The following is a 16,264-nucleotide window of genomic DNA, read 5'->3' on the forward strand; positions in this document are numbered from 1 at the left end:
TGTGACTTGGAGTCTTGCTTGCCACCCAGGCTGGAGTGCAGTGGTGTGATCTCAGCTCACTGCAACCTTCGGCTCCCGGGTTCCAGTGATCATTGTGCCTCAGCATCCTGAGTAGCTGGGATTACAGGTGCCTACCACTACACCTGGCTAACTTTTTTGAATTTTAGTGTAGACGGGGCCAGGCTGGTCTTGAACTCACAACGTCAGGTGATCTGCCCACCTTGGCCTCCCAAAGTGCTGGGAATACAGGCATAAGCCACCGCGCCCGGTCTTTTCTCCCTTTTAATCTCATGCCTCAGTTGCCTCCCCCAGGCCTAGCCCTGGTTTGTTTTAGAGAGTTTGGAGTCTGACAGGTTCAGCTGGGCCAGCCCTGAACACAGCCCTTCTGATGGGGGTAGAATTGGTACAGGGAAGCCAGAGGGGAGGCCCAGGCCCCCAGGTCACAGGGATGTCCACTCACCCAGTGCCTGACAGGCTGGCTGGTGCTAGGGGAGCCAAGTGAGGGGAGCCCATGCCACCCCTCCCCGCCGTCACTCTGCACAGACCACGCTCTCAGCCACTGTCCCCCAGCGTGGCTGGCAGGGGAGGGAGAGTGAGTGACGTGTCCAAGCTGAAGGCCATGAAGACCTTGGAGCCTCAGGCACAGGAGCAGAGGCCATCACGTGTGGAGGACTTCAGGGTGTGGGGCAGGCCCCATCCTGGACGAAGGTGACCGAGAGGAAGACAGGAGTGGAGTGGCCACCTGGCTGGGCAGATTGGTTTCGTTTGGGTGAGAGGATGGGGACAAGCTCACGTGCTGAGTGGGGAAAGTGTCTCCGGCCACCTCGGCCCGTGGGAGCTCAGCCCTCCGCCCCATTAGTCACAGATTCTTTTCACTGTCGTCATCTCTCCGAACACAAATATTGTTCAACTCTTGGCTGAACTCCCTGTGCACGTCGGTGCTGGAAAACATGAGCTGCTGTGCGTGGGCCGCTCGGGCCTCCTGGCCTCGCAGGCCACGCGGGGCTCAGTCACCTCGTACTGGCCGCGGCACGTCTCGCTGACACGTCTCTTCCTCTGGGTCAGTTTGCAGGGTCCAGTGCAGACGGCACCCGGCGGGGCATGGGCGTCGACATCTCCCTGCTCAGCTGCCAGTACTTCCTGGCCCAGATTCTGGTCTCCCTGGTCCTGGGGCCCCTGACCTCGGCCGTGGGCAGCGCCAACGGGGTGATGTACTTCTCCAGCCTCGTGTCCTTCCTGGGCTGCTTGTACTCCTCCCTGTTTGTCATTTATGAAATTCCTCCCAGCGACACTGCCGACGAGGAGCACCGGCCCCTCCTGCTGAACGTCTGACATCGAGGAGCCTCAAGTCTGGACTTGCACCAGCACCTGGGGGTCTGGAGCAGGCCGACCAGTGAGGACCAAAGGGCCTTGGTGGACAGGGGGACAGGCTGCCTACTGGAATGTAAATATGTGATAAAATAATAAATGACAGCGGCAAAGCCTACAGTTTCTAGCTGTTGCTCTCCGGTGGCTGAGAGATGCTCTGGGGACCGAGTTATTCTCCTGAGAACTTGGGCAGGGGGAGGTTTGTAAGAATCTTTTTTGGAAAGTAAAGATGTAATTCAATGGCTCTCAACCAGGGGCAATATCGTCACCCCACCCCCAGGAAGACATCTGGCAATGTCTGGAGATAGTTTTGATTGTCACAACTCAGGGATGCTGTGAACCTCCCTCGGTGCACAGGAGCACCCCAACAGCAAGGAGCTAGCAAGACCCAGATGTCAACTGTGCTGAGGGAGAGAGCCTGGTCTAACTGGACCGTACTTCTGTACATTGCATCCCAGGGTAGAGTCAGAGCTCTTTTGGATCAGAAGGCCTCATATTCCTTCACTTGTCTATTCGTCCATTCATTCTTCATCCATTCATTCATCTATCCATCCATATAACCACCCGTCCACATAACCATCCATCCACTCATCCAAATATCTACCCATCTGAATATCCACTCATCCACACATCCATCCATCCACATATCACCCATCTACCCAAATATCCACCCATCTGAATATCCACCCATCCGAATATCCACTTATCCATATATCCATCCATCCATCCATCCACCCATCCACACTCCAGATATCCACTTCCCCATCCATCCATCCATCCGTCCATCCATCCATCCATCCGTCCATCCGTCCATCCGTCCATCCATCCACTCATCCACACTCCAGATATCTGACAAGTGCCCGCATGTGGCAGGCAGTGGTTGGCCTGGGGATCCATCTGTGAGTGTCCACTCTTCCCTGGTGGAACTGATGTGAGAGGAAGGGAGACACATGGCTGGCTGAGGTTCCGTGCAGCGCAAGAGCAGGGAAGGAGGACAGGGCGGCAGGGGTGTCCTCATTAGTGAGGTGCTGTTTGAGCAGGGGACTGATGGAGTGAGGGAGGGATCTCTGAGGTAAGCATTTACTTGGCAGGTTCGAGGGAGCACAGGCACCAAGGTGCATGGATTGTAAAATGTCCTCCAAGTTGGAATTTTAAGGAGGTCAGTGCCTATCCTGCCCTTTGACTCCACAGGCAGGGGAGTACCTAGCAGGGAGGCCTACTAGGGGCTGGAGGGTGAAGTTCGGGCCATTCTTCCCTGTCCATCTGCTGAGCGTTCATTCCTCAGGTGGACACCATGTGCCTGCTATGTGTGGGCACTGCTGGGCCTGGGTCTGCCTGGGCTGTGCCCACTGCCTCCCAGTGTCCCTTTATGGACCTGGCAAAGCTCTCGAGAGTGTGGCCGTCCCTTGCCATCTGGCCTCTAACCATCTTCCATCACTTGACACCGAGAGCTCACTGAGGCCCCTTCCCAGAGGCCTGGGAGGGCTCCTCCCCGCATGCTAATTACTGGCCGCGAGTGGTCATGGCCGGGTCCCCGTTGTTACCGCGCTGGGCCTGGCATGGGGTTGTATAGCCCCCAGATCCCTCACTGCATGCTGTGTTCTGGGGACATATGAGACATCCTTGACCACAAATCCAAAACAAACGACAGGGGTTCCAGGGCCTGTTGCCAGCCGGGGGAAGTCTGGGGTTCATGACAGTGTCCTATCATCTTGCTGTGACCAGTTAGAAAGGCCACCTCCCCACCTGGGCCACAGCCTCCCTCCCAACCACGGCCTCCCCACCTTGGTTATGACCTTCCCACCAGAGCCCCAATCCCCACCCTGGGCCACAGCCTTCCTCAGTGCCACTGCCCACTGCTGCCTGGAGCCCCAGTGGCCTGTGTGGGCTCACAGGGGGTCAGGCCGCTCCTCTCTGTGCCCCTGCCTGACTCCTGGCCTCCCATCTACCGTCACGCCCATCCTCCATCCTGAAGCTGGGGGCCTATAAACACAGGCCTGAGCCCATCTTGTCTTCCAGTCTTCCATGACACCTACCCCGGCTCCCTGGAGCCTAAGGAATCAGGCGGAAACTCCTCCCACCAAACAGCCCAGCCCATCTTCCTGAGCTGGCCACCTGCTGCATTGCCAGCCCCCTGGACTGTAGCCACAGAACCCTCAAGGGCCACAGTCTGTGCCTGTGTTTAGGCTCTTCCTGCAGGCCAAGGCCACCTCTTCTCTGCCCATCAATATCTGATTCATCCATGTAGAAATGTCTGAAATGCCACTTCCCCCGTGCAGTCCACCCTGCTTGGAGCCGGTGATTATTTCCCTGTGCCTTCATGTGATGCTGCTTTACCCTTCATGGTCATGAGCTCAGTGAGGTGGGTCTCGTGGTCCCTGATGCACGCATAGCTGAAGCACAGAGAGGTTTAGTGGCTTTTCAAGGTCACACAGCTCCTTTGGGCCTCCATGGACATAGGCCCTGCGGTTCTCCTGGAACTGCAGACTTATCCTGTTGACATTGATGTTGCTTGGAAGAGCTTCAGACTTTCTAGAAAATGTGGGGTTGGGTGATTGTCCTCTAGTCTGGGCTGTTTTTGCCCAGAACTGGTCAAAATGAAGAATAGGGGGCTTCCCCCTTACTCTTGGCTTGTCAAATCCTAGGCCCTCTTTCTTCCTGGAACTTTCTAACAAAACAAAGATTGATTCTACACTTGGGAATTGTTGCTGTCAGGCTCTTTTCTGAGCACCTGCCCTGCCTCCCAAACTGTGGGGGTACTGCCCTCGGAACAGGTCCAAAAAGCTGCCTTGACCTTCAGGTCTGTTCCCAGCAGATGGCAGTGGCAGCAGCCACTGGCTCCAAACCAGGAGGTCCGGGACTCACCGAGAGCCACACTCATTTGCCTTCCACGTCTCGGAGAGGACTGCTGTCTACTTGAAACTCAAGCAGTAATGATGTCAGTAGTCACCGCCGCTTGCTGTTTGCCAAGTCCTCACTACGCATGCGGCCACGTGCATCTTAATCCATCCTCCCACCTTTCTGGGAAGGAGGTATCATTCCCCCATTGGACAGACCTCGACGCTGAGACAAGCATACCCAGCACGTGGCCCAGGTCACAACAGGGTGGGGTTTGAGCCCAGGGAGTGTGACTCCAGCCTCATGCCGCTGAGTACCTCGGGAGTGCTGTGACAGCTCACAGGGCAGGCAGCTTCCTTCCCTGTCTGCCTCCTGAACACTGCGCTGCTGCAGGGAGGCCTTGGGCTCGCTCTCCAGGGAGCTCAGCTTGGAGGGAGCTTCTCATTCCATTCAGAGGTGAGGGGACAGCAGGAGAAGGCCACTTGCTTTACAGGCCAGCGCTCCGCAAGACTCACACTTCTCAGGCCACTCAAAAGCAACTGCGCCACCAAGATCTGAAGCCACTCCCGACTTTCCCGCCAGCAAACTTGGAAAGTGGCTCCCATTCCTTGATACTACTCGGATGAGACACACCTAACTGCCTTCAAGCACTGCCCATGACCCTTAGCGTGGAAACCCAGCATCAAAGCAAAGGAATTATACTTGAGATCGTCACCTCCCTGGGTTTTGTTTCTACCTCCCTAGGCTGTTGGGCTCACCCTGGACCATCCCTTGGGGGACCAGGACAGTGTAAGATGGCATTCCCACACTTGCCAGGCTGGGCTACAGGTTTCTGGCAGAACAGAGGTGATTTCCCTGGAATATGCAAGAACTGACCATCGCTTGGGTCCCCAGCAGTCGGGGGGTCCCGGCCCTCCCTGCACTCGCTGGGAGCATCTGCAGAATCCACGCAACATGTGGGGCATGACATACCATCCCCCGCTGGGAGCGGGTGTCTGGAACGGGGGGTGGGTACTTTCGTGGCACATAAGGACTCCCAGCAGCTTCTCAGGGCGCTTTTCAGGGCGTGAGGGCACAGTTATCAGAGTCTGATTCTTGGAAGTCATTCACGGCTGATGCCCATTCTGGGATCCCTTCCATAAAAGCATGTTGACTGAGTTCCCACCACGTACCCGCCCAAGCCCTGGGGATGCAGCGGAGAACAGAAGAAACCTCCTGGTCTCTAGGCAAGGCCTTTGCCCTCGTTCTCACAGTCGCGCCTACCTTGCCTACCTGCCCAAGCCGCCAGTCTCCCCTGCCCCACTCAGCCCCCTCCTCCCAGCCATCTCCACACCCTGTTGTGCTGGGGCCTGTTCCAGTCGCCCCTTGATCTCTGACCCGCCTGTCCAGCCACCTGCTTCTGGGAAACATTGGATCTTTTAGACAGTGCTCACTGCCAAACCCTCCAGCTTTCCCCATCTTTGCCGCTGGAGCCTTGACTTGCCGGTCGCCACCCGGGGCCACAGGTCTCCTGGCGGCCTCGGGACCAGGGCGGGCACTTGGGCCTTGTAACTACTGCCACCTGGTGGCTAGGATGGGGATGGACTCTGTTCAACCGCTGCCCAGCAGCAGGGTCCAAGGGGACAGAGAGGGCTGGGTGGTCAGTTGCCCAGAAAACAATGGGATAGACAAGAAATGGCCTCAGGAATCCTCTCTGGGCCAACTAAAAGGTGCCCTAAAAGCCTGCTTTTAATTACATTTACTCCAATGGTTGCTCATACCCTAGGGGTTCACCAAAGGCCGATCCCCCAAGCCCCACTCCCCACTTCTAAGATGGTGTTAACCAGGGCTGGGGTCAGAGGAGCTGCAGGGCCCACACAGTCAGGAGAATGTGAAGGGAGGGTCACCAGGTGCCCAGCAGAGGAGTCGGGAAATCCCTGGAAAGCCTTCCCGACTTAACTGGAAAGGTCCTTCTATCCCGCCCTTCACACCGCCTTCCCAACAGCACATCTGTACTGCAGCAAGGAACCTTGCCCTGCAGGGCCCACTCATTCATTCATTCGTTCATTCATTCCTGCATGCATCCATCCATCCATTCAGCAAATAACTACAGAGCAAGTGCCTTCTACACAGAACTTGCCTGTTTCAGTAACAAGGGCCCGGGTGCCTGTGCACACACACAGCTGGGCTGCGGGAGTTACAGGGGGCCTTCTGCAGCCTGGATCCCTGAGGTGTCAAAAGGAAACAATGACCTCTCCTGGCAAAGGCAGACACTAGAGAAGCCACCTTGAGTTAGAGGAACAGAGAACCAGGGCTTGAGCTGCCAGGGCTCTCAGGGCAGCTAAGAACCCAGTGGAGACTCAGGGAAAGGACCTCAGATACCGAGACCTCCAAAGGCTGACCATGCCGCCTCTGAGAGGACTCAGTGAGGCATCTGCAGCTGGACCTCATTCACAATGGATCCCAGCTCCAGCCAGCCCCTGCCTTCCAATGGGAGATCCAGGAACCTCATGAACGAGAAAGGGCTGGCTTTATGCTGCAGCCCACGTCAGTCAACCTGGATGGCCAAGTGCGCGGCAGCCTCCCGTGGCTGGCTCATCTGGCAGATCCTCCCTAGGAGGGGGTAGGGAGGCCAAGGACTCCACTGTTTCCGGGTCTCCACCAGGCAGCAGGAAGGTCCCCAGGAGTCTAGGGCAGGATAGATTTTTCCACTGGTCTTGGGGCCTGGCAGCTTCATCCCATGTCTCTGGGTAGCTGGTTCTGATGTCAAAGCTCTGAGTTCAGGTATGTGCCTGGACCTTCGGGGCTGGTCAGGTGAGGCTGATGGTGGTCACTGAAGTCTGTGTTCGTGCCCAGCCACACTGCCCTGGGTCTCACCGCATGGTCAGGATGGGGCCAGTGAGGGTTCTTAGCTCAGATGAGGGGTCCCCATGTCTCCTCAGCTTCCACACAGAAGGGCTCTGGCCCTGACCATCCACTGCCCCCTGCCCCGCCACTGCTCATCAGCCGATCATATCTACAATTGTACAGCTCACGAGTGCTGAATTCTGAGGGCCTATGTGGGAGGCCATTGACCTTCAGATACATGATCTTGACTCACCCAGGTGAGGCCTAAGTGAGGCCTCCCGTCCCTGGACTTACCATGCGTACTTAGCAACAGCCACATACCCAGCTGCGCACCTACACTGTGCTGAGACCCTGGGACTTACACCATGCCCTGCAAAGTGCCATCTTCCTAGCCCACCTGCAGCGGAACCAGTGGGGCTTTTGAGCCACCGTGCCCAAGCTGGGGATGCATTTCCAGGAACCAGGGGCAGAGGGCACAAAGGACGTTACTGGGGCAGCAAGAGGCAAGGGCCTGGCTTCAGCGGGCTGCTGGAGGATGGCCCCATTGCCCTCCTCCTCCTCCCCGTCCACCCAGCAGATGTCTGGTTAGCGTTTTCTGGCCCTCTTCCTCACGAGTGTGTGGCAGAGTGGTGACAATGGCCACAGCTGTCCACGCCGGAGAAGCTGCCCAGCTCTGATGAGAGCCTTGTTGCACCACTCTGAAATCTGTACTTCACAGACCTGTACCCATGATACGCTGCAGCTTCCTAAGGAGCACAGTCCGGGTGAGACCCGTGAAAATGGCGCCTGGATTCCGGCCTCTCCCAGCCACCCCAATGCCATCCTCTCACTCAGGACCTCGACTGACAGCCACCTGGACCTCCGTGACCCTGTGCCCTGGTCAGCTGTGGAGCAGGACCCTGCCGTTCGCCTCAAGTCCCGCGTGGACAATCGAGTCCCGGCATGGCGACGTTTTCTCAGGTCCTGAGTGAGGCAGTGCCTGGCGTCTGCTGCTCCCCAAATCTCTATCACGTGGCGGACCCTGCCTGGTTTGGGGGCAGTTTACCAACAGTGAGCTTTCTGGGCTGTTCTTGCCTCATGTCCCGAAACATCTAGAAACTCACAGCCCTATCCCAGATGACAAGGGGTGCAAACACATTTCCGGGGACAATCTGAGGCTTCAGGAAAATGCCCTTGACAGGTTCTGAAGCCATAGTGCAAATTCTAACAACACCTGTCCCTCTGTGGCCGTGTCCACACCCTGCAGGCCACCTGCTGCCCCTTAGGAAGGTTAGACCTCCTTAGGCCTGAGACGCATCCTCTACCTAGAGGGCTACTCTAGAGCTGGATGGGGGGTGGGGGGTGAACGGAGGCACTGACAGGCTTTGAGAAGAGACTGATGGGGTCCAGACAGGTAGCCTCTAGGCTGCGGGGCGGTTGCGATGTCTCTTCCTAAGCAGGAAGTGTGCCATATGCCCTTACACGCCGGCGACACCCACAGATTATAGAGGCGTGGGATGAATGGCGAGGGGTGGGGAGGATGCCCTTGGTCCAAATGCCCGCTTAGGGCCCATCCGGCTGCTTGGGGAGCCTCCAAAGAAAGCAAGCACCCCCACCAGAGAAATCCTCTTCCCAGACAGAGCTAACAAGGATGTTTCTGGAAACCTCTCTGGGACGCAAACAGGATCCCCAGCAGCAGGGAAAAGCTGACTCTCCCTCTGCCTGTCCCCCACCTGGGTAACAGCCAGGATCCCCGCCCACCCTCCAGAATGAGACAGTGCACGGGAGACACCCAGGGGTTGTAGTGTAGCTTGGTTTTATTTATGTTCACAAATATTTCAAAAAAATTACAAAATACTCAAATGGAGAGAACACAGAAGTCACGATTTCTGGGTGTCTACTCTGTTTACACTGTGTTATCTCATGGCAAACTACTCATATATACATTTAGCTTCAAGATATATAGAAACGTAGCAAATCCGAATGTGCACTCTGGCTCTGCCGCAGTGGAGTGAAGCTCAACCTCGACAACACTCAACAAGATACGGGGACACACAGAGGAGCCAAACCAAACCCCAAACAAAGGGAGGAAAGTCCAGAGGAAACCGAGCGGCTGGGCTTCAAAGACACAGGGCCTCCCAGAGAAACTGCAATTGATCTGGTGAGGGTTTCGGGTCAAGGTTTTTAAATGGAAGAATCTCAGTGCTTCACCTTGGGATATGGGGAGAAATGCAAACCTAACAAGAGAACACCTTCGGACAGCTTTCAAGTACAGACCTCAGAGTACTCCACTCTTTCTCTTCTTTGGAAAAACAGATGACAGAGGAAGAGACAAAGAAGGTTTAACTGAATGGTAGATGTTGTGCTCCACCGAAAAGCAAGCAAGCAAGAAAACCCAAAAGGAGAGAAGGAGAGGGCATGGATGCAGGGGCCTGGGAGCCCAGCAGGAAGAGGCCCCAGTGGGAGCCTCCAACAAGCCTGCCACGAGGCCCCGTCCCACCCCACAAGGAAATAAATGCCTCCAAGCCAATGCGGCCTGAAGTCTGATGACAGAAGGTTAATGTGAGCTTGCCTCCCCACTAAGGAACTAAAGTTAAGGCAGAGATGGAATGAGAGAAAAATGGAAAGAAGAAAAATAAACTATAAACATTTTCAATAGATAGAACAATCCTTTCCCAACTGAAACCAAACATGGTTTTTCAGAGAAACTGGGAATGCCCTTATATGACTCCAGAACCTGGATTTGAGCTAATACCTGCTGGTTTCTAGATCAAACTATCAGCCTCTCTTCCTGCTTCCTCTGTGGCCTGGGTCCTAGATGGACTTTCTGTCTGCTGACCTACTGTGGTCTCTCTGCCCTACAATTCTTGGGATGGGACCAGCACAAACAATGGCAGAAAAGCCGTCAAATGTCTGAGATAAGAGGATGGGAAAAGGCCACATCCTGGCAGGAAGCAGAGCTGACAGAGGGCAGACACCCCAAAACACCCATCCTTGGCCTGGGAGAAAGTGCATTATGGCTGCGACCTAGAGAGGAGGGCAGGCTCTCTCCAGGACAGTTCTGCCCGGAGGGGCCTGGCCTCCTAAGCAGCTGTGCCGCAGGCGGAAGCCTGCTTTCTGACCTCACATTTGTGGAAGGGACTCCAGTTCCCACTTCCAGGATGAAGAGTGGGACTCCAGTGGTTTGCCAGTGCAACATGGGTCGCCACGCAGACCTACTCCTGGGGGAAAATGCAGGCCACCCCCAACACCTGTCTAACTCCAGGGTCTCCCTCGCTCAAAAGCAGCCTTGGTCTGTGGCAAGAATGGGCCATCCTCACCATAAGATCTAGATGACAATGTGCATGAAAGGGCAGCCTTCCAACAGATCCCTTTGGCAGGCATATGTCCTGGGTCGCTCATGTGCCGAGTTATTCGTATGGAATCATTTTCTTGAATTTCTTAGATTATGAAATTTTCAGAGTATTTAAAAAGGCATTCATCCAGAGCAATCAAGTATGCGTACATAGAAATCTAGAAGGAAATCTACAATGGACACAGGACCACATGCTTTCCATCCCGTGGAAACAGAACAGTGACACGGGGAACAGAAAGCGAGCATTCACTGCCTGCACTCCCTGTGCAAACTGGAAGAGGTCTGATGGACAGACGTCTGCAGAGCCGGCAGAGCACAGGCTAGGAGCAGACAGACGTGAAACACAAGGGGCAAAACTTCGCCCCCGCCAGCCCTGGATGCTTACTGCTGTGACCAGGCCTTGGCCAAGCCTCTGCCCACGGGCAACGCCCCTTTGCTCCCTTTAATTAAAGGGATAATTATATATAACTTTTTATTAAAAAATCAACTCTGTATTCTGTCAATAGTTGGTAGGAATTCACAATTAGTGACATGGCTGGAAAAAATAGATCACAATAGTAGTTTATGGAAGAAAAAAAAGGCTGTTCTAAAATTATTTATTTACAGACGTAAAAAGCCATGCTGCAGAACTTTCTCAAATTATGAAGATTTCCTACAATGTATTAAAATAAAAGATTTTTTTTAAAAATTATAGCTCTTGGATTCCAAATTCATATGCCGCCTATCTGCAAAGCTTGCGGGTTCTGGACACTCGTCACGGAGTGTGTCTGCGAGCGCACAGTGAAGGGTGGGAACTGGATTCTAGCACCTACGGAGAAATCAAGAAGAAACTAAAGCAAACCCCAAGATTGCAGGGAAGCTTTCTGAATGTTCAGTCCAGTCCAGGACTCACTAAGTTAAGCAAACCCCAAGATTGCAGGGAAGCTTTCTGAATGTTCAGTCCAGTCCAGGACTCACTAAGTTTCTGGGGGACTGTCATGCAGGGAGATCCAAACCAGTCTCAGGAAATCCTCTCGACAAACGAACACTATTATGTGGGTACATTTTTAGTTGTGGTTTTTAAATATATAAAGAAATCTTTAGAAGATATTCTTTTTGCTTTTGCAGCTCCTACTGTATGTAAAAAGTCCTGTTTTCCCCCCAAGAACTGGGGTTTCCACAGCCGGCGTTAAGAAATAAATAACTTATAACTGCTTGTCACCTTCTTTCTTCAGTCGACTGGGAAGACAAAACGGGAAAGTGTGTTTAGTCTCCGGCCTCGGCAGGTGGGCAGCAGCCCCAAAGGCAACAGCCAGGCAATCCAACCCCAGCCCGCAGCCTCTGGCGCAGCTGACCCATCCTCCCAACACCTCCCCCTTCCTCGTTTCTCCCAGTGCTGTGGTTTCACGGTGTCCCCTCTAGGGCCCAGCAGCTTGATGGGAAGAATCCGGCAGTGGGGACTATGGGAGAAACACCATGGGCACCTGTGGGTTGGTGGGAGGCTGGGCTCAGACACCCCTCCACTCCCGCCTAGCACCCCGCCTCACCTGTAGTAATCTTCCTGACTTGGTAGGTGGCCACCATGCATGTGGGGGTGTCCGTGCAGCCACTGCTGCTCCATGGCCAGTCTCTGCAGCTCGGCCGACTGGGCATGCATGGCCTGCAGCTGGTGGGCTGCTGACATGGGGGGTGGGATGGCCCCAGGCAGGTCTCGAGGGTAGGGGGTGCCTGCCAGACACAAAACAACCCGTGCTACAGAAACAGCCAGAGGACTGGCCAGGACCACAGTGGCACCAGCACAGCGAGCAGCAGGGAGCACAGGAGAGATGGCCAACATGGACACAGGAGCCAGCCCCTCCCAGACTCTGCAGACAGCGGGAGGGCAGAGCCTCCGGGGAAGTAGAAGATGCCCTTGGGTGCCTTAGCCTGGATCCGGCCTGGCTCCTCCTCAGAATGCTCCAGGCCTCAGCCCAAGTGCCTTGTGCCTTCAGAGGCCTGCCATGAGCCTCCTCTGCTCCTTTTACCGGCCCTGCAGTCCTGGCTCTCAGCAAGGCTGATGCATTTATGATCCCCAACCCCAGGCAGTCCCCAGAGGGCAGGAAGCTTGTTCCCCCAGGGACCCCTGGCATATAGGGTGCACAAACCCACCTGCTCAATACATGAATAAATGATTGAAGACAGCAGACGAGACCCCAGCCCAACTCTCACACAGTCCCCCGCCCCTCCCAGAGGGGAAGTCTTACCAAAAACTGGATGGCGAAGCATCTCGTGCTCGTGGGGGGGCTGTGCAAGCAGAGGGTTGGGGAGAGTGCCAGGGGGGTAGGGGAAGCGAGCCAGGTGAGGGCCGGCAGTCAGAGGGTCGACCAGTGGGTGGACGGGGCCCGCTGAACCTAAGAAAAGGACAAAACGCCAGATAGAGGTGGTGCATGGCTCTTCAATGCTTATCCCAGTGAGTGACTTCCTCCTCGCCCTGGCTGGCTCCTGGTCACCAGGGATGGATGGTACCACCTGACTGCAGGTGGACCTGCCCTAAAGTGGCTGCCTCCACCTTCAGTGAGAGCTATAGAGGCAGAGAGAAGTAACAAGCCCACTGCTGATGAAGGCACTTCCTCTCCCACTGTGAAGCACCCCTACCAGGCAACCCCAGGCCAGTTTTGTCAAGGACTTGGGATTGGCAGGGTCCCTCTCCCTGGCCACCTGGGCCTGCCCTCTGCCTGTCAGGTCACAGGAATACACCACCTTACCCCAGTCGGTGCTGGGCTGGCACCCGTTGCCCAGGGCTGTCTCCCTGCCCTTCACTCGCAGAACCCAAATGAGGCCAGCAGAGCAGGCACTGAACGGGGACCTGGCCTGACACTGCCCTCTCTTCTCTGCTGGCACCAAATCTTATGTCTTACCTTCAGAACGCTGCCTTGATCCGGCCCCACCATGCCCCTCCTGCCCTCATCTCCTATCCCCTGGCTCAAGCCGACACAGGTGCTGGCAGGAATTTCAGGGTCCCTGGCAGGTTGGAGCTCTCCCTCCGCCTCTGTGGCTGCTCTTGCACTGATTTCCCACAGCTTGCCCTTCACCTCCTCCGTGTCTCTGCTACCTCCTCATCGAGCCTCTCCTGACGGCCTTCCCAAAACTGCCACACTGCCCCTGCCCCCACCCCCAGCTCTCCTGATCTCCTCTTCTGGATTTATTTTCTACCAGAACATCCACTTCCCGCCTCTCACAACCTGGCAGATGTCTTTCAACCGTCTTTCCAAACTGGAACGTAAATATGGACGGGGGTTTTGTCAGCACCTACAACTATGCCTGGCACATCCCAGTTGTCCAGTAAACACTTGCTGAATGAACGGATGATGCATGAATGAACAAATGACACCCTGCCCTCATATACTGGCTCTACTGAGGCTTTTAAGGTCCACCCCAGGTGCGCACAGAACTTTAGGTCTGAGGGCAGCAATGCTGAGTGCACTCCCATGTCAGGACCTGGTGCAGAGGCAGGAGAGGTGGCTGCCTGCCTTCCCTCTGGGCCCTGCCCTATCAGCCATCCTCTTGCCCAACACTGGAGGGTGGCGGGTAAGGAAGCCCTGCATGGAGGCTGCACCACGGGACCTGGACCCCCGAGTCCCACGGGGCGGGTGCGCCTGCCTCCTCACAAGCACAGCAGCCGCCTTCCTGTGCTATCTCACCAGCTGCAGAGGGAGTAAGGATGCCAGCTGTGCCTGCCTCTGCCTCAGATCAGCCTCCCCACAGCTGGTCCGTGAGCAGCCTTAAGGAGCTCCTTCTCCCAGGGTGGAGAGGACCAGGCAGCCCTCGCCAGGTGGGTCGGCTAGGAGAACTCAGCTAAAGCCTGCAGGAGCCCTGCCCAGCCTTGCTTCTCAAGGGAAGAGGACTGTGCTTTGAATTCTTACTAAGTGACCTTTGAGTAGCCCAGTGCTTCACCTTATGCTCCTTGACTCCAAAGGCCACATGACCCTGCTTTGCTGCCCTTCCCTTGCCCCATGGGCCTAGGCCACGTCCCTCCATCCCAGGCACAGGGCCAAGAGCCCAGGCTTCACCTGTGCACTGCAGCTGTCTGAGGCCCTGCAGTTCTGGAGAGCTTCCGGGCCGAGGAGAGACTGTGACACAGCAAACCGGGATTGTAGGTGGGTGCTGAACTATTCTAAGATCTGCTAGGAATGAGGGGTCTGTTCAGAAAAGAACGTGCTCTGCGCCTGGATGGTGACTATTGCTGATCTGGCTCTGCACCCCTCCCCGTGCCTCTGTCCCACCTGCCACGCTGGGGCACGCACCTTGGTGGAGGGGGTCCTGCTGGTGGAGGTGGAGGTGGGAATGGATGTGTGAGTGCTGGTGATGATGCGGAGTCACGTTGAACATCTGTAGTCGGGCCAGGGGGTCGCTGGTCAGCGACGCCATGCGCTCTGCGTGGATGCGCTCAGCGGCCAGTCTGTCAGGGTAGCTCATCTCGGGCCGTAGCTGGGGGCCCGCCAGGGCCAGTCTCTCCCTCTCCAAGGGGTTCAGGCCCGGGTGGAAAGAAGCAAACGGGTGGGGCCCGGCGGTCGGGGGGATGGTGAGGGCGCTGTGCCGGGCAAAGTGCTCCATGGGGTTGGCGGCTGGGTGCAGGGGGTCCAGCTCTGGGGGCTTCACCTCGAAGCCCGGCTTCATCCTCTCCCTCAGCTCCCGCTCCCGGATCTCCCGCTCCCGGATCTCCCGCTCCCGGAGCTCGCGCTCGCGGATGGTGGGGTCGACGTTGTAGAGGCCGGGCATGTGGTAGGCCAGCAGGGGGTCCGTGGGGTTGAGGGGCATGTAGAAGGGGTGGTTGCGGTTGGTGGGTGACATGACATGGGGCCTGGCGTACTCGCTCAGAGTCCGAAGTGCCGGCGTGTCGGGCCCAATGTAGGGGGGCACAGCAGCAATGGTGGTTGGCGGTGGCTCAAAGGATGGCCGCATGTGGCCTGGACCACTGAGCTGGGGGTCACTGAGGCGGCCTTCGTGTGCTGAGCTGGACGCCTTCTGCCGAGGGAAAAGAAAGCATGAGGGGTCTGCCGAGTGCCAGGGGTCTCCGCTGGGCCCACGCTGCAGAGGTGGGCCTGGCCCAGCTCTGACAGGCCAACCTGGTCCCTCCACGGAGCCCGGCCTCGACCTTGGGCTGACACCAGCCCTAAGTCCAGGGCTCACCTGGGCCAGCAGCTCCTCTCAGGCTCAGGTAGGTGTTTCCCTGTGAGACAAAGCTCGTGTGGGGGGGTCTACGTGTGTGTCTGGGAGTGACAGCCGGGGTGCACGTGTGAATGAGCCCAGCAGGCCAGGAGCCTTGCCGGGAGCCCTCATGCCACTTCCTGGGCTGGCTGCCCTTTCCTCCCTGCGACAGCACAGAGCTGGCCACCATCACAGCACCCAGCCCATGAGGGGCCCACCAGACAGGGCGGCTAGAGAGGCCCCTCATGGCCTGGTTACCACCCAAGTGCTTGGGTCTTCTCCCAGGGGGCCCCTTGTGCTCCTCCCTGGCTCTTTCAAATTCCGTAAAAGAGACAAACCCACAGGCTGCAGGGGAAGGACAGGCCCTTTCCTCAAAGGCCCACAGGCAGGAGGACACCCAGTCACTGCTGTGAGTCAGCCCAGCCCTGCCAGGCACAGTCACCCCAGCAGCTGGGGGATGTGTAGCACCCGTCAGAAGCATGGAGAGAGGGTGTAAGTTGCACCCAACACTCTAGCTGCCAGGAGGCCGAGCCAGGCAGCCAAGGGCAGAACTGGGTGGCCTGGCGTGGCACCCAGGCCCCTCACACCTCACCGGCCCCGGACTTACGGCCGCCCGCTCCCGCGCCCCTCACACCTCACCACCCCGGACTTACGGCCGCCCGCTCCCGCGCCCCTCACACCTCACGACCCCGGACTTACGGCCGCCCGCTCCCGCGCCCCTCACACCTCACG

The 16,264-nt window shown here is 56.8% G+C and overlaps 2 protein-coding genes across 12 annotated transcripts in view; one reads left to right on the forward strand and one right to left on the reverse strand.

Moving 5' to 3' along the window:
- The window catches only part of SLC45A1 (solute carrier family 45 member 1), a 29,200-nt gene extending 27,712 nt beyond the window's left edge, over positions 1–1,488 (forward strand). For all 3 annotated transcript variants that reach the window (XM_017498330.2, XM_037727825.1, XM_037727826.1), the window contains one exon: positions 1,066–1,488. In XM_017498330.2, coding sequence (XP_017353819.2) covers positions 1,066–1,332 — 267 coding nt within the window. In that variant the 3' untranslated portion in view covers positions 1,333–1,488. The remainder of the gene's footprint in view (positions 1–1,065) is intronic.
- Positions 1,489–8,810: 7,322 nt separating this feature from the next.
- The window catches only part of RERE (arginine-glutamic acid dipeptide repeats), a 468,771-nt gene continuing 461,317 nt past the window's right edge, over positions 8,811–16,264 (reverse strand). For all 9 annotated transcript variants that reach the window (XM_017498335.2, XM_037727827.1, XM_017498331.2 and 6 more), the window contains 4 exons: positions 14,629–15,349; positions 12,589–12,735; positions 11,893–12,073; positions 8,811–11,584 (listed from right to left, as the gene is read on the reverse strand). In XM_017498335.2, the coding sequence (XP_017353824.1) occupies positions 11,551–11,584; positions 11,893–12,073; positions 12,589–12,735; positions 14,629–15,349 (1,083 nt within the window). In that variant the 3' untranslated portion in view covers positions 8,811–11,550. The remainder of the gene's footprint in view (positions 11,585–11,892; positions 12,074–12,588; positions 12,736–14,628; positions 15,350–16,264) is intronic.

This window comes from Cebus imitator, unplaced genomic scaffold (genome assembly GCF_001604975.1).
Source record: "Cebus imitator isolate Cc_AM_T3 unplaced genomic scaffold, Cebus_imitator-1.0 Scaffold240, whole genome shotgun sequence".
In the NCBI taxonomy this organism is placed as follows: domain Eukaryota; kingdom Metazoa; phylum Chordata; class Mammalia; order Primates; family Cebidae; genus Cebus; species Cebus imitator.